Here is a 23,283-nt window from a genome sequence, read left to right on the forward strand (position 1 = left end):
AAGTACTTCATTAAGCTCCTCTCTGAGTAAAGCATTTGCAGCCTGACCCTTCATTTCTCAGCTTGACAAACTTTGGATACTAAAGACACCAAAACTAATCACACCCATTAAGAATCAAATTACAAAAAGAGCTTTGATTATAACCTACTGTGCTCACAGTTTCTTTAAAACCTCCTTTAAGAACCAAAATTGCCCATTTTTGGACTCTATCCATAGACGACACTGGTGGAAAAAAAAGTAAGAGCGATGTTATTTTGTAGTTAGGAAACATTTGGGTAAAACAGATCATTAAGATAAGCTAAGACACAACATGGTACGTGAGTACTCCTTAGCGCTTACAATTTCTACTGGATTTGTGAAATGTACCTCTAGTAGGCCTCTAATGCAAATACTCAGAAAATTCTGCAAGAGTAAACTGCAGAAAATCGCACATTTCCCACCAAAGTTACTGTACTGTGTGTGTTTTGCTATGTGCATTTCAGCATTTCCAGAAAAGTACTTGAGTATTTCAAGTAAATGCTTCTGTTAAAAGTCTGACACATTTTGAAGTGTAAAAATCTGTTAAAAGCGTCAGAAAGTGAAACGCATTCCTTTTATGGGTCAAATGTCTTATGTCAACCCCAACATTATTATTGAAGGTCTTTTTATATTAAAAACCTGAAAATATTATTTTGCTTCAGTCTGGTGATTATGTTTTCCCAAATGGTCCCGGAGCTGAAAAACACCTTTAATGAACAATATTAAGACACAAACCACTGTAATTCAGAGGCTCTGTAAAGATATTTATTGAGTATCTTTTCAGGACTATTGCACACGCCATATCCTTCAGGGCTAGTTAATTTTAAAACATTGCAGAATAACCTCTCCCAACTAGTTACATATAAATTAACACATAGATTATTAGGCTATTCAAACCGTAGAGTCCTGTTACTGTGCCTATAAAGAATACAAGCAATTTAAAAAAGTGTAGTTCAGTAAAATTAGTGATCATATATAAATAAACATCTTAAAGTAATAAGTTGTTAACAGTATCTATACTGCACCATCCCGTTACAATGAAGTTCTATTGTTACAGAAATTAACAAAAGCATAAACAAGACACTGAACAAAACCAGACAGCAATTAACTTTGCATAAAAACCCAGTGAAGACAAAAATAATTACAAATAGAACAAAAAGCCCAATGAACCAACAACACTCTAAATAACCTGTCAAACATGGTGCAATTTTACATTCTTGAAAAATGAGAAAACACAATTACCTTCCCTTCCCTGAAACTACAGTGCACTCTAGCGGCTATTCCAAAAACGGCTCCATTTGTTCCTTCAAGTCCCAAAGTCCATAGTCCTCCCTACAGAATCACAGAATCATTTAGGTTGGAAAAGACCCTTAACACCATTGAGTCCAACTGTAAACCGAAGACTTCCAAGTTCACCACTAAACTGTGTCCGTAAGGGGTACATCTACATGTCTTTCTAATACCTGCGTATAGCATCTTGATCACGAGAAAACCCATTTTACAGATTTTATTCCAAACAGGGAAGTATTTTGCCCTGCTATACACGCAAGTTCCCCATTCGTCCTTTTCTAAAAACCCGACAGGAACAGTCCCTCCAGGAAAATAAGCTGTTTTGCTTCCTCTGGGTCTAACATTTTTAGTTGTCAGGGTATCTCCTAGACACGAGTGGACAGAGTTCAGCGGGACTCCGCCCCAATGCCGTTCAGGCCCGCAGCACTTCAACAGCATCAGGTGTTGCTGCTGAACATGATATGCACTCACAGAACAAAACACTGATTGTTCATCCAGAAATGTATTGCTTGCTTGGAAGCCCCACACTCTAATTGGCACAGGACATGAGGAAAACATCCTTTGCTATCAATTCTCTTATTCTCTGTTCATGATTTTGCCTATTTGCACTGAGGATTATTTCTAACTTTACAACATAAATGCCTGCAGCTTCACTATTACTTCTTCAGTTCAAACTCTTTTTTTCCCCAACAGTGCATAGTAAACAAATATTCTGCCTATTCTGACTTTTTTTGGTAAGGTAAGTGCTGTGCAAAGGAGAACTTCAGGTGCAGTGCAGCTACACAAATCCCGATGCTAATACTGTCAAGCTAATTTAACAAGATTAATATAAAATAACAGTAACAAAATAACGAATGCAAATGCATAGTCACACAAGTCCCCATCAAACCAGGAGTGTGAAATCTGCAATTATCTCATCTAAAACAACAGTGCTCATTTCTGCATCAGCCCTGTGCCTGAGAGGCACTGGCAGACCTTTCAGGCAGACCCACTTCACAACTCATCTCTACACCCAGAGCTTGGCTGAGGGAAAAGCAGAACAAATACCTCCAACTGCACACCAAAAAGAAAAAGAAAGCAGTCGCTCAGGATCCCACAAGAGAAGAGTTAATGGAAGAAATACTGATGACACAATGAAAATACCCATACAGGCTGAGAAGTAGCTAGAAAAATGGGGCAAGGAAATGACTCATCAAGATGTTGAAGCAAGCCTTTTGAATATCTTTAAAATAGGGTTCCCTACAGAGGGTTCCTCCATGGGTAGAGAATTCTGGCTACCAGAAAAGTCAATCGCCTCCAGGCAGGAGCCATGTTCCCAGGTCCCAGAGCATAGACACAGATTGTGTAGACATCATATCAGAGCACTACCTGTCAGGATTGGTGGCTTCTCCACTTTTACCTTGCTAAGCTGTTATTCAAGCTACAGACCCACTTCCTGGTTAAATAACATCCAGAGGCAGAGACTCCTTTTGACTCAAGATAGGCACAGTTTCCAGAGCCTTTTACTTCAATCCTGTAAGGGAGAATGAAAGACATGGTTACTTTGACACCCACAAGCAACTAAAGCAAAAGAGCAAAGGAACTACAGAGATCGTGAGTTCTCTTTGTACGAAGCCTGATTTACCACAGGCAAGGCATCGCAGGAGGATGATAGCTTGTGCCTTGAAGAGAACACCACAAAGATCATATTTTTTTTTTCATGGGACCTGGGCCCCAGAATACAAAATCTAGGACTTGTAGTACTCCTACACCTTGTCTAGTGGTCGCTTAACGTGAAACATGTCATTAGAGCAGAGACTGGAATGCAGGTTTGCCCTTCTCAAGGATGCTGTGCTATCAAGTCTGGTTCCACCTTTGACCTCCACATCCTTCTATATAGCTAAAATGTTCCAGCAGAAGCTGTGAACAAATGCTTCTCACTTCCCTCTTCCTCAGAACCAAACATGGCATTACGGTTAAGGGGGTGGTAGAAAACAGGAAGTGAACCTCAGTTTCCACACTGTAGGTGTCCCTGTGTCTCCTTCACCAACTGCATTTTCAAACAAAGTATTACAGTGTTCTGTGACTAGTCCAATCAAACTAGTATGGCCTCTGTAAAACCCAAGGGTCCAATCCCCACCAATGTTAACATGACTCTAATAGCAAGTCAGCTTAGACATCAAGGCGTTTGCCCTTCTAAGAGGAGGGACAGTCTGAAGCACACACAGAGGCAGAAGTCCAAGAATGTGAAGAACTTCATCACTGAAAATGAAAGCATCAGTGGATGTTTGTATCACAGGCAGGGGATAAGCAAGAGTGGGAAGGACTGGAGTTTTCAACTTGAGATGCCTATCTGCTGTGCACATCTCATATTAAACGTGTAAGGTCTTTATCAGATCAAGCCTTCAAGTCTTGGGGATGAACTACATATAGTCATGTACCACTAGCAATATCACAAAACTAAGAGTATTTAAATTTTCCACTTCTTAAGTTAATTTCAGACTTGTGAAATCTTAGTGCTCAATGCTTAACTCAATGCTTATTACCAATTCTACCAGCTCCTGCTCCACACCTGATACCGGTAGGATAGAACACAGGGCCATGATCACAGAGCAGCTCATGTAACATAAATTCACACCTTCACTTCTCCTTCGGCAGCCTTTTTTGTAGTCACATGCCGTAAGAAGTACGAAAACATCTCTCAGAAACCTCCCAAATATCTTTGCTATAAACCTCATGCAGTTTGCATGAAGGTTTTCAGTTTTGCAAACCATATTCTATAATGAGGAATTTGTGTATTTTTACTCTTCCATTCTCCCACCTTTGCTTTGGTATCTTGATTTAACTTTCACTTTTCTACACTGTATGTTACCATGAGCTCCCATCTCATGTTGCTTCTGAAACCAGCATTACAAATTTTTCTTCTAACTCTCATCCGTCACAGTTTTAACAACGCTATGTGAAATTATTGTATTCCATGCTCTTTACATAGTCATTCAACATCATTACAGACATTTCTTTCACGTCACTGTGTGAATCTGTATTAGTTATTCTCTTACTTCCCTATAATCTAGTACCACCAGCAAAACCCCTCAACATTGACTTACAGTTTATTGTCTAATGCTTTCCCATTTACCCAAAAGAACTCTTCATTCCTTCTATAGAGTCCAATCCATGGGTCTTGCTTTGTTACCTTCATCATAAAACTCTGTAGGATAAACACATATGAGAAAATTAGTTTTGCATGTTCAGTCCAATTATCAAACTACAAAGTCATTGATTCAGGGCTAGAAAGCAGAACAATATTCTTCCCTTTCTCCCGGAAGAAACAATATTAAAGATTAAACCTACAGAGTACTGCAGCATCTGGATCTTGTGTGATCCAGGTAACTGAAAGAGAACTTACAACTTGATCAGAAATCAAAGGGATTAATTTTGAGACAGGACCCCTGCAGCACTCAGGTAGTGTAAGTGAGGGAAATGTCAACTGTGAGAATGCAAGTATACCACTCAATATTAAGAAGTGCTATGGAAGTGCAAATGCATCGTTTTACTCTCTCTCCACAAGGAAGTCTTCCAAGAATGATGAACACATTTGCAGATAATACATTTCTCCATCGTTGGCATGTCTTTATTATATTGAGTTTTTACTATCAGCCAGCATGGATTTGTGGAAGACACTTTTGAGGGTAGTTAAGGAAGGTCCTTACCCCAGTGTGTGCCACAGAATTGACATCTGCACTCAGTATGCCCATTATACTGGTATCTGTGATAGGGCTGACTGACCTAGAAAGAGGCTGTTTTAAATATCAAAGTCTGCTATCAAGGTCCATAAAAGATATGGAAGAATACATTCTCCTAGGTCTTAGTCCTACGTGCAATTTTTCCTGATGTTGTACAGAAAAAAACGTGATCTAGGCTGTGGTTAGTTTATCTCCTAACTCCAAACGTCAAGACTAACATATCTACCAACCTTGTTGTCATTAACCTATCTTGTTAAGAGAGAACAGTTGTCTAATTAAAGATAAATGAGATGCAACAGTGTTCACCCTAATAGTTACCTTCCATGCGAGTTTTTATCGCTGTGAGCGGCACCAAATTTAACAGAGATAAGCCTCAGGCATTTTCTAAAACATCAGCTGCTAAACCTGATGTTTGCTGTTTGCAAGGAGAGGAGGCATGTGGCTTCTGCAAACTGTGACTCGTCATGGTCTCTGCATCAGCTTTCAAACTGTTCAGCTTAAGAGGCTAGAAGAACACACTGATTCATTGTGCAGCTCCCTTAGAAGCAAGATGGGCTGAAACAAGACCCCTTTTTTGTTCCCTTACCAGTTCCTGATGATTTTCTATCACCAAGAGGGAAGCATTGTGCAAAGCACAGAAGCTCTGACTGGAGTTCCAGTTGTCTTCACTCTCTGAGAGGTAGTAGCATTTCCTCTGGAAATACAGCCAACCTGATGGACAGAGTTCCAGGGAAGGACAGATAGGAAAGTCTTTGGCTGAAGAATGGTTTACTGTGAAAAGACAAAAAAAAATCTCCCTATTTCTTCCAATTGGAAAAGGTCTCTGGAGCTTTTTTACTTGCTTTCCGACTGCACCACCTAATCTCATCTTAGTGTAATCACAGTGTTATTACTTCTACCCAGAAGAAAGTATTATTGGAAACTAATTACACACACTGGTTCCTGCACCCTTATGGTTGCTGACATACCTTTCAAATGATGATCAGGGGCAGGTTAGTAGAAGTAGCTGAGAAGGTGATAATAACATATCCTCCAAAAACTCTTCTACAGCTCAAGTGTTAATGACAACTATGGTTTTTGGAAGTGTTGCTTCCTTGCAGATTAATTAATAGCTTTCTTTATTATAGTGTCATTTTTCGAGGAATACAGATTGGTTGCAAAGAAGAGTCTTCCGTTTGTTATTTGTTTTACTGCTCTTGGATTAATACCAACAGTGAGGTTATAAACTTGAATGCCAGAAGTACACTAAGACTGAACTGAGCACTCCCTAACTGCAACTAGTGGAGTAATTTCTTCAGCACTGCAACAATATGCCATGAGACATCTAACTTGGAGATAAGGTGAGTTCTGAATAACCCTTTTATGGTTTTGAGGGACTTCTGACAACCTAAAACTCTGGTAATTTCTAAGCCCAATTATATTTTCTTTTAAAATTATTTACACACTTACCAAACTGAATGCACAAAATCAAAATGACAGCAGCAGTAAGGACTCCAGCAACACTTCGCCAGAACCAGATATTTGACAATAGACCTGAAAAAAAGAAAAGTCATTAATTTAAAATCAGTTGAAAAGGGAGTAGAGCCTGGCATCCATGAAGCTGTTCCAAAAAAAAGTCACTCACCACAGAGCTGAAGACTAGGAAGTGTGTGACATGTAGTTCGTCATCTCAAAGCTACTTAGCTAACAAGAACTGTGAATTACTCTGGATTTTAATTACATCATTCAGAACTTAACCTAATAGTGAGGTACTTCCCAGCACTCCAAAGTGATCGAAAAAGAAAGAAATGTGCACGTCTGTGGTTGTCTTGATACCTGAACATAGCATGGATAAGAAAAATGAGACAAGTCAACAGCTCTGAAGCCAAAAACTCCTGAGGAATGCGCAGCCTTATCCCACAGTAGCACTTTTTCAAACTGAAATCTCCTTCTCTTCCCATCTGCCTTCTCTCTCACTGGTGGTCACTCTGCTGCCAGCACTGGAGTCTGCCAGGCAGGCTCCCACCTCGGTGAAGCGCCAGAGCACACAGGTGGGGTTATGAAGCCTCCATGCACACCGTGAGCCCCACGAGATCATGGCATGGGGCTGATTCTCAGCCGGCCCCACGCACACTGCAGTCCACACAATGCCCGGCACCTCCCGGAGCATTTCTCGGGTGGGTCTTGCAGCTCTTAGCCAGGCGCCCTCCGCCTCCCCGCCGGCCCAGGGCTGCCCGGAGTGGCCGGAGCCCCTCGACGGCGGGACCTCCACCGGTTCGGCCCCTCCACGCCGGGCGGACACTCAGCCGCCGCGCCCAACCCCATGGCCCCACACTTGGGCCGGGCGGAGCGGGCGGCGGTCTTGCCTCGGGGCCGGGGGCTGCACGGCGACTCAGCTCCCGATGGAGCGCCCGCTCTCGGCTCCTTTCTCCGGCGGAGTCTCCTGGCTCCCCGCCCGGGTGCAGCCACGGGAGCCCCCGCGGCGTCCCTCCCGGCCCCTCTCCCTTTGCCCCTTCACCTATGCGGGACCCCGTCCCCCACTCCCAGCTCCGGGGAGCCGCTGCTCTCACCGCCGCCGCCGCCGCCCCCTCGACGTTCCATGGATGCGAAACGGCTGCCCCGCTGAATGGGGAAATCACGGGGTCGGAAATGCCGGAGCGCGGGGCCTCGGATGTGGGGGCAGGCTGGGGCCAGCGGCCGGGATCCGCTTCCCCGGGCACTGGAATCGGCATCGACTCCGGCCCTTGCAGCTGGGGGGGCGCGGAGAGGGACCAGACTCCCCCGGGTGCATCGTCACAGTGCGTGGGCTTGGTGCTAACCGTACCGCTTTTTGATAGAGGAAAGGGGAAATACATGGTTTAAGAAGAATTTGGCTCCCACCAGCTCTCGCTGTGATTCTTTGACATCAGCAGATTTCTGGACTTGGGAGGGACCTTACATAAAGCCAGATGGCTCTTGCTGCTTTGGGGTTTAAATGTTGACTACTTAAAACTTAATCTCTTTGGAAAACCTGACCAGTGATTTTCATCACCCAGGAAAGCATAAAGCCTGATGATTCTGACTTGCCAGCTGTGGGGATGAAGATGTATCACAAGTTGTAGCACTGCTTCTTAGACAGGGTCATACATATCAGCAAGGCTGGCATACAGTACAGACATTTTCATCTAGCATGTTATGCACAATAACTACTTTACTTACAACAGGTCTTGCCTGTGTTGCATGTTCAAATAGCCAGAAGGACATAACTCTCTTCAAGTCAATGTATAGGCTCTGTGTGAAGCTGATGAGGAATTCAGTGACATTTTATCCAAAATAGTCATCTGTATCTGAGCAGAAAACCTTAAACAGAAAACATGAGAATGGAGGGTTACACTTTATACTTTCATTGCAGTCTCCAGTTACTGTCAATGACCTTGAGCAGTGGTCTGTTGCTTAAAATGATCTCCAGGCATTTATATTTACAGGTAATAAAGAGCCATATAAACTTTACACTTCCATAAATATAAATTTACTTGAGGTTGATTTTAGCCTTTGTCTACAGCAAATGCTCATTAAGTGATGGACTGGGAGAGCTGGACTGGCCAGCATGCCTGGGATGACACTTGAGAAGAAACAGGGAAAAGGATAGAGAAGAATCCAAAATATATGTGTGAACAAGGCTTAAAGCACAGTGGCTTCAGGGAAATTAGGGAACTGAATGTTCCCAGGGGAAAGGGAGAGGGAAGAGGTAATGGGTCCAGACAGCACAAACTGTAGACACCTTAAGAGGTTTTGGGAGATGTGAACCCAGACAGGCAAAGAATGGGAGTGGGGTGTGGAATTAGGACAGCAGGGAGGTTCCAATACCTGTTTCACATAGAGCAGATTTTGCATACGGGGTGATAGTGGAATATTAATGTATGCACAGCTATTGCTCTAGGAACAGGTTATCCAGCATTTATTCACTCTGAAGAAGTGGCTCACTCTCTCACCTTTCATACCTGCCTGTTACTGAGGTAAAAACTAACTTACTGAAGCTTATAACCGCAGAGCAGTCATGGATACTCTTTCACACTTACCCACTAATACAAAAGATACTATCGATAGTTGCAGGCCATTCTTCAGGATGACAAAAAAAAAATCCCGAGAACCTGGCACATCTCCAGTTGCGAATCATCTGACGCTCCAAAACTGCTATAGTTATAACAACAGATGCTTATAAGCAAGACACTTGACCTTTACTTCGCCAGATCAGTTTGGCTAAGACACCTGCAGACTGAAAAGTAAGCAGGCTGCTGCTGCTATCCAGGATGTGTGATTTGACAGGTTCCCACCAGCTGGGCTTAATGCTTCAGTGAGGGAGAGCTGCTCCTGAACCACCTATAGACTATTTGAGCATTTGCACCAAGTGTTCAGGCTGATCTTGGAGGATCTTGTTCATCCACATACTAGAGCAGAACATAGTGTATAGATGGAGTGCAAGAGGGACATTTGTCCAACCCACATTCAGCTGCTGGCTCTCCTTTCTTGTGCCTTGCCAGCTTGAGGCATATGGGTCTCAGCAAAGATAAGTCTGCAAATTCCTTTGCACAGGTAACTCCCACAGACATCCCTGGAGATTGCTGGGGTGCTGAGGACAGCTATTTGGACAGCTATTTTTTTTTTTTTTCCCAGGAAAAAATGTTGCCATAAGGCATTGCAAGGGCCATATATTTATTTTTTATCTGCATATTTGATTTTATGAAATGTTCCCACATTTTATAAAACGAAGGTTGAAAAAGAAGATCAGAATTTCTAAAAGGAAAAAGGCAAAAGACAAAAATACCCTCCAAACTGAATCACTGGAAAATTATTTTAAAATATTACCATGATGGGGGGAGAAAATGCAAAAATTCTAAGTAAAAAGCATGTCATTTTCCAAAACAGATTGTTTCCTCTGGAGGAAAAAAAAAAAAAAAAAAAAAAAAAAAAGCAGCTCTTGCAATACTAAGAGTCTCATGGGATTGAGTCAAAAAGTTACGGCTGAATTGTGTGATACCACTCCCTGCTCACTGCCACCACAAATAATCTTTGAGTACCTTTTATCACCCACTAACATGCTACCTCTAACTTTTTGGAATAATTATGTTCAAGTTATGCATGGGAAAATCACTGAGTGTCAGAAATTTAGAGGTAGAGGATATACATAGAAAATGTCTGTGCTGTGGTCACAGCAGCATACTGCGGAGATGCCCAAGTTTGACTGCCACACCAAGAGCGATCTCGCTGTGATTGCACAGACTGGGGTGGACTAATCTACCCTTCTTTTGGTTGGTTTGTCAGTCCATCTCTATCTCCCTCCTCACTCAATGGAAGAACCATTAGTGAGTTCAAAATCTTCATGCAGACCTCGAGGCATTTGTACCCCAAACAAGACAAAATAACTTCTGATATTTTGGGGTGCTCTGGAGACTCTAGTAAAGTGTACATACATCAGACAAGTGTTAGTTTCTTAAGGTCCCATGGAACTGGACCAATCCATTAATTAGAAAAGGAGCTGAATTAATGTTACTGTGCATTGTGTTCCTTTTTATAAGTTTTAAAGCTAGTAACCCTCCACTGATCCATAGACAAGTACCTGCCCTGCAGCAAAAAGCACAGCTTATTTATAACGTTTTGATTGTACACCCCAAAGCCTCCTGATTCCGGTATATCTCTGTACCATAGGAACCCTGTCAGTAAATAAAAAGGAGGAAGGTACTGAAAGATTTGCTTTTTGCTTACTATTCCTGAAGTGTATTTTTCATTAGTCCTGTGTTCAACTGAACAAAAATACATTTCTTTCTCAATACTTATACATTTTTTTCTATTCTAGTGCCTATCACTTTTCAAGGTGATATATTTTCAGAATGATATTGAGAGGTTTCAGGAATTCCCAAAGTGAAATGGTAAGACTGGAAAGACAAATGCATTTGCTTATCTTTAAGTTGTAAACACTTCTGTTGTATAACGTGAAACTAGTCAGAGGAGTAAAAAACATATGGGAAATATCCACATTTTAGACAATAAAATGATAGAGAAAGATGAAGGATAAATGTAGCAGAAATAATATTTAACAGTTTATGGGACATAATGTGTGCTTGGTAGTTTTGAACATTAAAAAAAAAAATCTCCTTTATAAAGAGGTATTAGCAGATTTTATTTACTGCAGAAATTAGTATTTCAGGAGCACTAAGCATTTTATGAAGTGCAGGACTGAGAATGCTACATATGTCAGACAACTAGGTCTTTTTCACCAAAAAGCTCAGTCATTCTGCTGCAGAAGTCTTGCAAAACATTATTTTGGATTGTTTTGGAACAGGAAGCACAAAAGCCAGGAATCCAGCTGTGTTATCAGCTGTATTTGTATTTTTTGTGAGGCTAGTATTCACTAGGATTGTTATTTACTAAGCATTTTTTATTTTTTGATAGGAATAAAACTGCGTATTAATCTGTCAGCCTGTAAAAGCATACAACTGAAATAAGGCCCAGTACAAGTAGGTGTGCATCTGTAGGTCTGGACACTTCTTCAATATTTTTTTTTTTTTTTCCTTCTTTCCAAGAAAGCTTTGGACTGTGCTCTACAGAAGTTGATTGTTGTTTCTTATCTTCAGGCAGTGATTATGTAGTTAATTCTTTCAGGATGGATCTTTCTTCCATGCTCACATACCATTACCCTGCAGCCTTAAGTAGTGTCAATGCAAGACAGAAGGTTAAAAAAAGAAAAAAAATCAGTTGCTAGTTCATTCTTTGTGTTTTCTGCTTTGCTATTTCAACCATGCAGACACTCATCTAATGAGTAGATAATTATTATAGACCATATTTTGTTCTTTAGAACAATTTTACCATTTCCTTTCACCAAAGAAGAAAAACTCAGACAAAGGCCCTGACTATGCCTTTGCCGGCAGGAGAGATACAGTGTGAAATCAACATAGTGGACAACTCTAGGCAATGATGGAAGCTCATTAGACCCCACAGGCCTGCAAGAGGGCAGGATAAATCTGTCTTCAGTATTCTGCATTGAAAGGGTACTCCTTGTGATTTTTGCACCTGAAGGAAATCAAAGAGGAAAGGTTACTCTCAAGGCTGAAATAAATGCTATATAGAACTACACTGGCTGTATAGAGGAGTCCTCAAGGGAGGTTCTGAATTATGTAACTGCAGAATGAATAAAAGATGCTTAGTGTAGCAGTGGTACACATGACCAACAAATTCACATATTTTCCCATTATTCCAGCACCGAATAGTTGAAGAACTAAGTTACTTTCTAGATAAAAATTTAAGGTTAACACTGCTTACAGAGAAAATTCCTGTCACCTTTCAGACAAGACTTTGGCTATAAGCTTCCAAGGCACACATCTGCAAGCAGTTGTTCTTCACACTGCACTTCAGATGGTCATTCCCGCCCCCAACTGCCTATGTAAGAACTGACATTAGTTTATAACAGGTTTTTTTCTCTGAGTTATAAGTTTAAAACTGCCCAGTGCTCATTTCTCCAATATGGACATACACAATGTTATCAACTAGAACCCTCCTTTTGGAATTCCAGGCACACCAAGTTTCCTGGAGAAAGGATTCCAAATGAGCACATAACATGACTTATCCTTTAGTCAAAAAGTGAAAAATATAACTCCACTAAGATGTTAAATAACAGATGCTTCATCCCTCAAATGATTTCAGATTTCAAAAATATACCAAATTTAAACAGCTATACCAGTACTTGTGAGATTAGAATATGGATTATTGAAAATTAAGAGTTTGAAGGAAACAAACTGTCACTTACGTGATCATTCCACAGATCCTCCAGTTTCTGTTTAAGCTGAGAAGGGCAGACATCTCCTCTTTAGTCAATTCAAAGTCAAATATCTAAAAAGAAAAACAGCTAGAAATCACCTCTTTGAACAAATCAAATCAGAAGCAAGATTCACAAGATTAAAGAACAACTTCACATCAGAAAGAGTGGTAGTTAGAAATGATGCCTTCACAGAACAGGGAAAGGAAAACAAGTCTCTTTGGATTTTCAAGACTACTGAAGAGGGAAGCAGCAAGAGATCACAGTTGCAGTTACATATGCCAACTGTTCAAACGTGTCTGAATACCGAAGTGTTGCAGAATGCCTCTATTTGTGGAAGATACATTTCTCTACAATTCCAAAGGAACACCTGGAAGGCTTCCATATTTCAATAAATCCATCTATGTTATTCCTGAAGTCTTGATGTCCAGTATCAGGAAAAAAAAAACCCACACACCCAAGTTAACAGTCAGAGGATCACTGTGGTTTACTGACACCAGGACTCTTCCCTTAACATTGCTTACCCTTTATTTTGAGGAATGCTACTGCACTTAAACTCCAAGGAAGCCCTGCGTGCCACTTCATCCACAAGTCACCAGAGACACAATGTAAGGTGACTGATAACTTTATCAGCATACTGTTACCAAGAGCTCGCTCTCTCTCTGCTCCAACTGTAGTTTTCAATTGTAGCCATAGCTTCCAGACAGAAAAAGCCCAGTCCTCTTGCCTGAGGAGGACTTGGGAAGGGTGAGAAAGGATCACTGTTTGCTCTGCAGTGGGAGGCCATGCCAACCATGAAGGGCAGCACCCAGGTCACTTGTAATCACTCACCTTGAAGTTCTCCACAATACGCTGTGGTGTGACAGACTTGGGAATTGCAAGCACATTTCTTTGGATCTGGAAGCGAAGGAGAACCTGCAGGAACAGACCACTGAGTCAGAGAGAGGACATCTCCTGCTCTGTAGGAAGCAGAGCCTGTTCCAACAGCTTTTCTCCCTAAACTATACCTGCTTCTGCATAGTTGCATTTCAAATAATTCCTGTCCCTGTGGCCTAGGTAGCACTTCCTGGAGGGCAAAGAGGGAATCAGTGGAGGCCCACATGGAAGGCCTCCTTTCCCATTCAGTTTTGAGACAATTCCTTTTCTTGACACCTGGACTTTCAGCAGTCCATGGAAGGCTTCCATTCTCTCCAAGAGGACTTGAGAGGGGAAATGATATCTGAAGATGGGTCAAGAATCTTTCTGGGTATGGGCCAAGGAGCTTGTTCAGGTATATATTGCAGGCCATACAGATGACAACCTGCATTGCTACTTAACTCCATAAAAGAGCACCATGGGGAACACTGATAGCAGCTGCACTCTGTTCAGGTGCAGTTTGATAAATAGCTGTGTTACAGGAAGCGGTACCCACTGTGGCAACTATGTACCTGTGCTGGTGTTTTGTTGTGCTTGGCTGCAATCTCTTTGATCTTGGGGTCATCCAGAAGGCAAGGCTCCTCTGGCTTAACCCTACACAAAGACAAAAAGGAAAAAAAATGGCAAAAAAACAAATCTCTGCAGAAAGATTCTATCTATTTTAAAAAAATAATGTGTAAGTATGGACACACACCTGCACCACTACTCATTCAATTAGTGTGAATTCTTCAAACTTAAACCACACTAACCCATTTGAAATTACCTGTCAGGACGCCCAAGGGGACAATAGGCTGTCACAGTGATGCCTTTGGATTGGCAATAGCTGATAAGCTTTTCCTGGGAAAGGTATGGATGACACTCGATCTGCCAACACAGGAATAGAGACTGTGTAGAACTACTATAGTGTTCCCATGCTCTAGAGGTATTTTTCTGAATCTTAATTTCTTAATTACAGGCTGACTTAATCCTATCCTGCAAGTGGTCTGTGTGACAATACAATACTGTAATTCTATAGGGCATCAACTTTTGTATTGATTTCTTACGTCCTCTTTGCATTTTGTTCTGACAGGCTTTATAAACAGCATTGATTATAGTCAGAATTATAGCTTGTCTGTGGATTCTTTTACCTCTAATGTTGCATAGGGAAATACTCCAGAATTTGTAAACAGTGGTTCAGCAAGGTGAGACAAAAATATTCTGGACCTTTTTGTATGAAGAAATATCCACAGAGTAGGATTTCGAGTACATGCTGTGTCCACTTACTTCTCCCTTTTTCCAACTCCTTATTCAACTGTAACCAGATCTTTATAATCCCTGAAAACTACCCATCTGCAGCCACTTAGCAGCTTACCTGATTATTTGCAGGCTTGTACTTCAGTCCTGGCTTGTTCAAGAGTCTTTCAATCTGCTCACAATTAAAGTTGGAGATCCCAATGGCTTTCACCAGACCAGCATCCACCAGCTCTTCCATGGCCTAACACAAAGGGGAGGAAGGTCCACATCCAGTGTACAAGACATGACCTGAATACATTCGTCATTATGTCGCTTGTTTCCCTTCCTAGGAAGCACAACTGTTTTGTCTTGCCAGGTTTTTAATTCCCAAGGGTAAAAGCATGTACTGGTGGTATCTGTGCTATGTCTTCTATCACACCAATGCCCAAAAACATCTTGAGATTGGAGTTCACTGAGTTACACAAGGAAAAGGCAACTCTCACTCTACTGTTGTAACAGCATGGGAGGGCTATGACCTAGGAGGATGGCAGGATCACAACTTCAGTGTCTATTTCTGCAAAATCTGTGTGAGCAGTTAAAAAACTGCGTGAGAACTGTGGTGAAGAAAAATTGTACAGTTATGGTCAAGTAAATAACATTTTCTAACCTCAGTCTGGTCTGCAGCTCTATTTAAACTGATTGTGCAGCTCAGTGACTTGATATGCTAATACACAGTGAACAGGAAAAATAGGTTGAACAATCATGCACATTTTTAAAATCTAAACACATACTTCTGTGAATTCTTTGCAACTAATTCTGCATATATGCATGAGCCATTCTGTGACTGCTGAAGCTAATGCCACCGCTGAGGACAGAAGATATGATTCTCCCCCTGTGGCTGAACTCACCTCCCATGTATGTAGAATATCAGTGTTGCTGGGTATTGACATGCCTTTGTCATCTGTGGGAAACAGCTCCTCTCCTGCCTGTCCATGAGAAAGAAAATGCTTGAAGAGCTGTTGAGAAGTTGACTTAATAACACCAGAGCTCACAACTATGATAGCTTAAACTTCTAGTGCAGGCAAGAACACTAACTCTTGTCTACATTCCATCATTCTTTCCTGAGTAGCAGGAGGAATTTAAGGCATTTTTGCCAGTGACCATTCCCATAAAGACAGGTTTTTCTGCTGGACACCTCAAGGTGTCAAACAGACCCAAACAACTACAGGGAAACAAACCACTCAGAACTACAACCTCCAGTCTCATACATGTTCAGTTCATGGATCATTCTTTTTTGCCCACCTAGAATCATTTTCTTCTTTTTTCCGGAAGGGTATCAGGGGACTTAGGTACCAGGAACATGTAGCTCTGGTCTATGCAACACCAGATCTGCTGAAAAGATGTTTATGCACTATGACTGTTCCTCCATGACAAAGCTCAGTATAAAGCTGCTAATACTAGGATAATTAGAAGAGCCTTTGTGTACAAGTTATGAAAAGACATCAAGACTGAATTGTGTTTAACAGCCATTTGCTACTCTCACCATGAGACAGTTTTGTTTCTCACAGCTTTGTTAATATAAAACTAAAATAGAATATTAAATAAATGTGAGCAGCTCAAAAGCAACAGGGAGGATGGAGACTGATCAGATTGTAGCAGGAAGGAAAGGCTAAGACTAGAAATAGTTAAACTGAGACATTGGCTCCTTCACTAATCTGTAACAGAGTTCAGGCCCCCCCAAAGTTTCACCTTTTGAATTCCTGTCTCAGTGGAACAATATTAAGTGTACTACAGGCAAGGTCAGCTCAAACTAGACTGTATTAAGGACTTGGTAATTAGAGAGAGAAATGGAAAACAGCAGTATTTTCTCTTGCTCTGTGATTCTCAGACACACAGAGAAAGATTTCTGACAGGCACCAAAGTGCAGCCCTCCTTCCAGCAATTGGTAACTTCCAGATGAGCATATACTGATTCACAAGAGAAAGGGAGAACAGCTTATGTTATGCTTGCAGCTGGGAGACCTGCCCCTTAGTTTTCAGACCATCATTCCCAGGATCAAAGGGGCATGTCAGCAGCAGTCTCAGGGGCAGAGATCAACAGCCTGGCTCGCATGGCCAGGGTAAAGCTGAACAAGGAGCACCAGAGCAGCAGTGGTGCACGCAACAGACATGATTGTATTTCCCAGCCAGAGCAACTGTTAGGCTGTAAAACCATATAGCTTGAAAAGGAGCATTTAAAAGAAACAAAGCCAAGGGCATTGTTGTTACTGTACCTTGAGGCCAAAAGGCCAGTGCATGAGGTAGAGATCCAGATAATCCAGCTTCAGATCAGCAAGAGTCTTCTGGCATGCCCCCTTCACCAGAGGTTTTTCAAAAAATGTGCACCACAGCTAGAGACAAAAAGCCAAGGCACACTGTGACCTCCCGGGTTAAAGTTCTCAGATGCTCACCTGCACAGGACAGAAATGCTTTATATTCTTTGGGAGGTGATGTGGAATTAGGCCATTCTAGTGCTCTTCAGATGGGGCTTGCTCTGGGATGGGACTGGCCTGTGACACTGAAGGCAGTATATGCAGTGGCAGCACAGGTATTTGAGCAAGATCCTAACAAACAAAGTTCTCTGGTTCCATTACTTGAAACATCATTTGGGCTATGCCTTTTTACACAGGGTCTACCTTTGCAATCAGTTGGTTTTAAATGAAGACAGTATCTGTCATTCCTGACCATGCATGAAATTCACACATTAAATTGAATAGGCAAAGCCAAGGAAATACAAAAGTGTGACAAAGAAGTGGCTGGCATCAACCTTTGCCAAGGTAAGAAGTAACTTTAGAATCCAGCTTAATAGCCCATTTTTCTTAATAAGCAAGAGAAAGAAAACCCACCAACCACATCTTCCTCTGGACAACGGCTGACCAGATTACACTGTCTCAAGGTGCTCAGAACCTCATCTTGCTCACACAATGGAAAAAATACCCTTTGGCAGGACTGTGAGCCCAGCTGCTGGAAGAAGCACCAGCCACTGCCAGGCTCACCTCCTCCGCTGTGCTATAGCAGACAGTGACGTGCTGTTACAAAACAGGTTCTGCTTCTGTATCAGTCCATGACACCAAGCGATCCCTGACCTCTGTATCGTGAGTTTCTACCTTGGTGGTGCCACCTGGCACACTGCCTTTTTCTGCAGCCCTTCTGCACCAATTGGTCTGCAAGTATGAGGTGCAGGACTAGGTTCTTCCTCATCCATCCCCCAGCACCTCCATGTCTTCTCAGCAGAGTGCCAGACCACAGCAGGGCTGTGGTGGTTAAGCACTTAGTAAATTTTTTGAAGGGGTCTGAGGGATGGGAAATCCCCCAAATTGATTTCTTTCAGTGTTATCAGATTGACTGAAGAAAAAAAGCTGCCACCAGGTAGTTAGGGTAAGGGTGATTCTTCTCCCTGCTCAAGGAACTTACTCGTCCTAGCCAAAGGTTGCAACAATAAAAATTACTACCAGTGGACAGTAAAGAGTCAAACTGTAGCACTGTGCTAACGAAGTGAAACAATAAAATAGTATCAGGAGCAAGCTCAATTCCATTACAAATCTCTTCAATGCTACAGCAGAAAAGTACATTAGTTTCCCGCTGTATAAATATCACAGGTAAACCTGGTGTGTCCATGACCCAAGAACATCTGATTCTTACCTTACTGACGATAAAGAGGTCCTCTCGTTTCACAACGCCTTCCTTGATTTTCTGCTGGATCCCTTCCCCAATTTCCTTCTCATTCTGGTACACATAGGCACAGTCAAAGTGGCGGTAGCCAGCATCGATGGCTGCCATCACTGCAGCCTCCACCTTACCTGGCGGGGACTGAAGGGAAAAGCGTATATTGTGTTTCAGTTTGGAATTCTCACATGTTGCTCCTCAGGCGGCTTGAAGGTAGATAAACACACAAAAGGGCTTTAAGAGGAGCTTTTTCCATAAAGGTCTGTACGTATCTCAAGCAGTGGCTCCCAGTTTAAAGCCTCCAGTCTTTCCTGCCAGTCCACTCCAGGGACGGCTGTGCAGGGATGAGGCCCCAACACCACGACCGCTGTTCAGAGCCGGGACACGGCCTCCTCACTTCCCCACGCCGCTTCGCAAAGCGGCCCCCGCGGGGACTCAGCCTCAGCCCAGGTCTCGGCGACCCGCGTCCCCGGGCAGAGCCCTCCAGCGCTGCGGGAGCTCGGGCTGCTGCGAGGGGCCAGCGGGCAGGGACGAGCTCCCAGTGCCAAAAGCCGCAGCGGCACAGCCGTGCCCAGCGGGGAACCCCAGTGGCGGCCCGGCCGGGATGTCGGTGGCGCCGGCACGGCTGCGCCCCCTCCGGGAACGAGGGGCCGCCGTAGTGGCGGCGCTGCCGCGGTTACCTTCCATGTGCCCAGCCCCAGGAGAGGCACCCTGGCCGCGGTCCCCAGCCTCACGTAGGTCGCCATGGCTCCACAAGGGAACGCCCCCCGCCGAGCGCTTTAATAGCGGCCGGGTCCGCCCCATGGCCGCCAGCACAGCTCCTCCCCGGGGTAACGCCCCTACACGCCCCGGCGGATGGTATCACTCGGCCTTAGCAGCCAATCGCCGCTCAGATGCTGCCCTGATGGCAACGCCTCCCAATCAACAGCAAAGCGGGACAACCAATGCGGGGGGGGTCCCAGCCCGTTGCTATGGTAAGCTATGGGGGGAGGTACCTGCGTGTGGGGGATGTGCGGGAGAACCCCGCTCCGCGCCCCCTCCCGCCCGCCTGGGCTGCTCGGACACTGCTGCGGGAGTAGCGTTTTCCACGGGAGCCGGCTGGGGTCAGGCGGGCTCGCCCGCTGCGGCCGGGCAAAGGGCATGCGCTGTGCGGGGCGGCAGAGAGCGTGAGCCGGGGGCTCACGGCAGAGCCGGGCGGTGACGGCCGTGCCGGGACCCAGCGGGCCTCACACCGACCCCTCCAGGGCAGGACAGTCCCGGCTGGGACGGGCCTTCTGCTGAGGCTCCGCTCGTGTGGGCTCATGTGAGACCTGAGGACAGTTAAACATCGCGGAGGGGGTGACACCACCCGGATGCGCCGTGTGGTCCTCTCCCCCCGCTGAAGATCCTCATCAAAAGATAAGGGCGGCTGTGCCCCGATCCGGCTTGTGTTTGTGCAGGGCTCAGCTCCTGCAGTGCCCTGTCCCCCGTGCCATGAGTTGTTCATTCGTATCTCGCTTGTTGTACGTGCTGGGTGTTGCAGCACGCTATTGTAGTTTGCCTCATCGGTTACCAGATGGAGCCTGTTTCTTTCAGTGGCACTTCTGCCCATGATCTGTCATGGGTAAAGCTGTGGGCTCGTCCCAAAATGAGTCAGTGAACAGGAGTCCCGAGGTAGGGGATGAGACAGGTGCCTTGCTCCTAGCTCATGGAGCTGCTCCCTCGCCTTTATAAAGAGGTATTAGCAGATTTTATTTACTGCAGAAGTTAGTATTTCAGGAGCACTAAGCATTTTATGAAGTGCAGGGCTGAGAATGCTGCATATGTCAGACAACTAGGTCTTTTTCACCAAAAAGCTCAGTCATTCTGCTGCACAAGTCTTGCAAAACATTATTTTGGATTGTTTTGGAACAGGAAGCACAAAAGCCAGGAATCCAGCTGTGTTATCAGCTGTATTTGTATTTTTTGTGAGGCTAGTATTCACTAGGATTGTTATTTACCTGTTTATAGCACGTGTGCATTGTTATTATGTAGTAGAAAGCACAGTCCCCATCTTCAAGAACTGACAGTTTTAACACTGAAAATTGCCTGGGGGAGGACAGAAATAGGTAGGGAGAGTTGAAGTATGGAAGATAAAGCACCAGATCATTATAATGACATGAAAGCAATTAACACTAGTAAGCTGAATAAAACAGATAAAAATATAAAAATAAGCATGACAGGAAGATTAGGGTAGAAAGCTCAGTCGATATAAAGAAGTTTATTTGGCTTTATCTATAAAACCTGGTGGTCTGGTTCCATATGATAATCAATGATTAGTAGCTGTACTTCCTGTAAATGTTACCTTCCAGGAAAGTACAGAATTTCTTTACAGAAAATATGTGATTGACCATAGAGCAAACATCATGTTTAACACCTTGAAAAGTCACTCACCATTTGAAGCCTTTGCAGCCACAAACCAAAAAAGGTTCAAAACAAGTCAAATAGTAGTTTTTTGCTAGTTGGGTGTGGTATCATCACGTCCCCTGTATATGCAGCAGGCATCAAAAGTTTTTCCTCAAAATGTCTGCAGGCTGTGCATCTGCACCAGGAAGTTCTTAGAGGCCAGAACTGAAACAAGACTGCGCAGCTACATCATCAGCCAGAGCCCTCAATTGCTTCTACGATCACCTGTGACTTTTGAAGTGGTGAGTCACGCTGATGGGCCTGACAGAGCTACTTGACTCAGTTTCCTGTTCGGCATCCTGTGCCCTTGTCTCACAGCTGCAGCTGCTGGAGCCAAGGGCATGAATTACATTTGGTCTGCTGAAAAAGGTTTCTTTTCCTGATCTGTGTCAGTTTAGCAGCTTTTATTCCCAGCATTGCCTGCTGTAGTGCTGGGAGGCACTGTAGCAAGAAGTGCTGTCCTCCTCGGTAGACCAAAGCAAGGGAAGGATGTTGTATGAGAAGAGGCCTGCATGGGCTAATGGGTCTGCAGAGAGATCAGACAACCTCACGGTGTGACAAGTATGTACTGAAAAGGAAACCAATATGATTGATTTATATGAGCATTGTCACTGCTATCCTTCACTATATTCTTTGTTATTGTCCTGTAAGCCTGCTTGCTGTTTTGACAGAGCTAAGGCTAACAGAAACGCAGACCTGGTGCGCAGAGTGAGTACTCTTGTGGAGGTGGACTACTTAGAGTTAGCTGGGCTTAAAGAGAACAGTTTTCCATGCCTGGCCTCTGTCTTAATTATTAGCAGAAGTCATGTGGACACTTGTCCTAATAAAGATTGTCTCCCTCCAGAGAAGTCATTCTGTTTTGAAACATCAAAGTGATCACATGCACTGTTAGTAGACAGTCCCATTTGTGCTGACAACTGCTGAATTTTATGCATTATGCACTTCATTAATTTTTTTTCAAAACAACATGTTGAGCCATGCCTGTGATCTGCTTTTTCAGAGCAACCTGAAGACCAGCTGAAGTACCAATTCGCTTCTGTATTTCCTGGATCCTCGAGCTAGTGGTGATAGTTTATTAGTATCAGCAGTGTTGTGCTTTGACTCCAAATGCTGGAGGTCTTGGTGTAGAAACTGCCAGAATCAGTCAGGTTTTGTACTGGAGAAGCATCAAGGTGAACTGGTGCCATCAGAGAGACATGCAAGTCTGTGCAAGCTGGCAAAGCCTGGCTGTTTGGCCAGTAAGATGGGGTCTCCTATAAGAACAGACAGAAAATCCTGCAGTGTTTGTTCTCCTGAGCATGTCTTTTTGGGGAGAGGTTCCAAAGCCTTTCGTTCCTGCGGCAAGGAGCTGGGTAGAGTGTGTGATGGCAGATAATGAAGCTTAGTGGACAGCACAGCTGAGAAATGCAATTTGTCCTTCCTCTCATTTTCTCTTGAGATTTTTGTGTTGCTTCCTCTGCAAACTTGTGTTCTCCTGCAAAGGTGGGTTCTTGGTTTTCCCCAGTGGTTTTTTGAATGCAAGATGGCTTGGTCTTTTAAGAGAGGATTTTGTGCAGAAGCTTTGCATTTTGCTTTGCTGTTTGCGGCTGTTGGTATGAGACTTTCCCTGGCTCATGCCAAGACACGGGAGCTCTCAGTTGTTTCTCTCTCCTGCAGGTGTGGCTGGGGCTGTCAGATGATGACAGGGCCTTTGGGAAAGAATTATACTGAAACAGGATGTTTATCTTGTCAAATATTATGCATCTGTTCAACTTCCAGATGATTGTTAAGGCAGGAATGCAAACAGGAAGACAGAGGTTTAATCCAATTCTAAGACCTTGGCCTCTTTCTTGCACTGATTTCAGATCAAGCCAGGAGCATACTCTGAGGTCCCGCCATCTTCTCTGTGCCTTCTCAAGAGTTTTGTTGAAGACTTTAGTCTCTGGTGATTCTGGTATTTGGCTATTAATCTGATGAGCTGGCAAAACCATGTATTTAAAGTGAAACTCCAGAAATGAAACTATGGGCATGTACTCTCAATTCACTGTGGCAGATCCAGGTGAATTTGCCCACCCTAAGCAGGCAGCTCCTGTCTTCTCATCCCTGGCACGTGAGCCTGATTCAGCAAGATGATGTGGCTAACCTCTCTGTTGTCTCCTTTCTTTTAGTACGTTTTTGTCTGTGCCCTGGGGTGAGAGAAGAGACCCTTCAAGTGGGTGCAGGAGAAACCTTTGGTGTGGGTGGGATGGGG

At 43.7% G+C, this 23,283-nt stretch overlaps 3 protein-coding genes across 10 annotated transcripts in view; 1 reads left to right on the forward strand and 2 right to left on the reverse strand.

The window, feature by feature from the left end:
• Positions 1–761: 761 nt before the first annotated feature.
• On the reverse strand, positions 762–8,109 carry LOC102089074 (C-type lectin domain family 2 member L). Of its 3 annotated transcripts, none has more exons than XM_065029974.1 (5): positions 7,580–8,109; positions 6,480–6,563; positions 5,617–5,741; positions 4,395–4,495; positions 762–2,821 (listed from the first exon to the last, which is right to left on the reverse strand). In XM_065029974.1, the coding sequence occupies exons 1-5, from the start codon at positions 7,608–7,610 to the stop codon at positions 2,704–2,706; spliced, it is 459 nt and encodes a 152-aa protein (XP_064886046.1). In that variant the 5' UTR covers positions 7,611–8,109; the 3' UTR covers positions 762–2,703. The 3 variants fall into 3 exon arrangements, with proteins under 3 accessions (XP_064886046.1, XP_064886051.1, XP_064886039.1); XM_065029979.1 differs by having other exon boundaries at positions 4,424–4,495; positions 5,617–5,801; positions 7,580–8,108; XM_065029967.1 differs by having other exon boundaries at positions 5,617–5,801; positions 7,580–8,074.
• A 3,032-nt stretch (positions 8,110–11,141) lies between these two features.
• Positions 11,142–19,485, reverse strand: LOC102086315 (aldo-keto reductase family 1 member B1). Of its 3 annotated transcripts, none has more exons than XM_005509783.3 (10): positions 19,310–19,485; positions 18,606–18,773; positions 17,198–17,314; positions 15,834–15,911; positions 15,065–15,187; positions 14,477–14,577; positions 14,226–14,307; positions 13,630–13,713; positions 12,790–12,872; positions 11,142–12,056 (listed from the first exon to the last, which is right to left on the reverse strand). In XM_005509783.3, exons 1-10 carry the CDS (start codon positions 19,373–19,375, stop codon positions 12,014–12,016), a joined length of 945 nt encoding a protein of 314 aa, XP_005509840.2. In that variant the 5' UTR covers positions 19,376–19,485; the 3' UTR covers positions 11,142–12,013. The 3 variants fall into 3 exon arrangements, with proteins under 3 accessions (XP_005509840.2, XP_064885913.1, XP_064885934.1); XM_065029841.1 differs by having other exon boundaries at positions 14,477–14,598; XM_065029862.1 differs by having other exon boundaries at positions 17,198–17,374; positions 19,310–19,445.
• The window catches only part of BPGM (bisphosphoglycerate mutase), a 40,570-nt gene continuing 36,739 nt past the window's right edge, over positions 19,453–23,283 (forward strand). For 2 of the 4 annotated variants that reach the window (XM_065029900.1, XM_065029894.1), the window contains exons 1-2: positions 19,453–19,603; positions 21,181–21,295. The gene's annotated coding sequence lies outside the window, so the exon portion shown is untranslated. The remainder of the gene's footprint in view (positions 19,604–21,180; positions 21,296–23,283) is intronic. The other 2 variants (XM_065029910.1, XM_065029927.1) reach the window with 2 other exon arrangements.

Source organism: Columba livia, chromosome 1 (assembly GCF_036013475.1).
Source record: "Columba livia isolate bColLiv1 breed racing homer chromosome 1, bColLiv1.pat.W.v2, whole genome shotgun sequence".
Lineage (NCBI taxonomy): Eukaryota > Metazoa > Chordata > Aves > Columbiformes > Columbidae > Columba > Columba livia.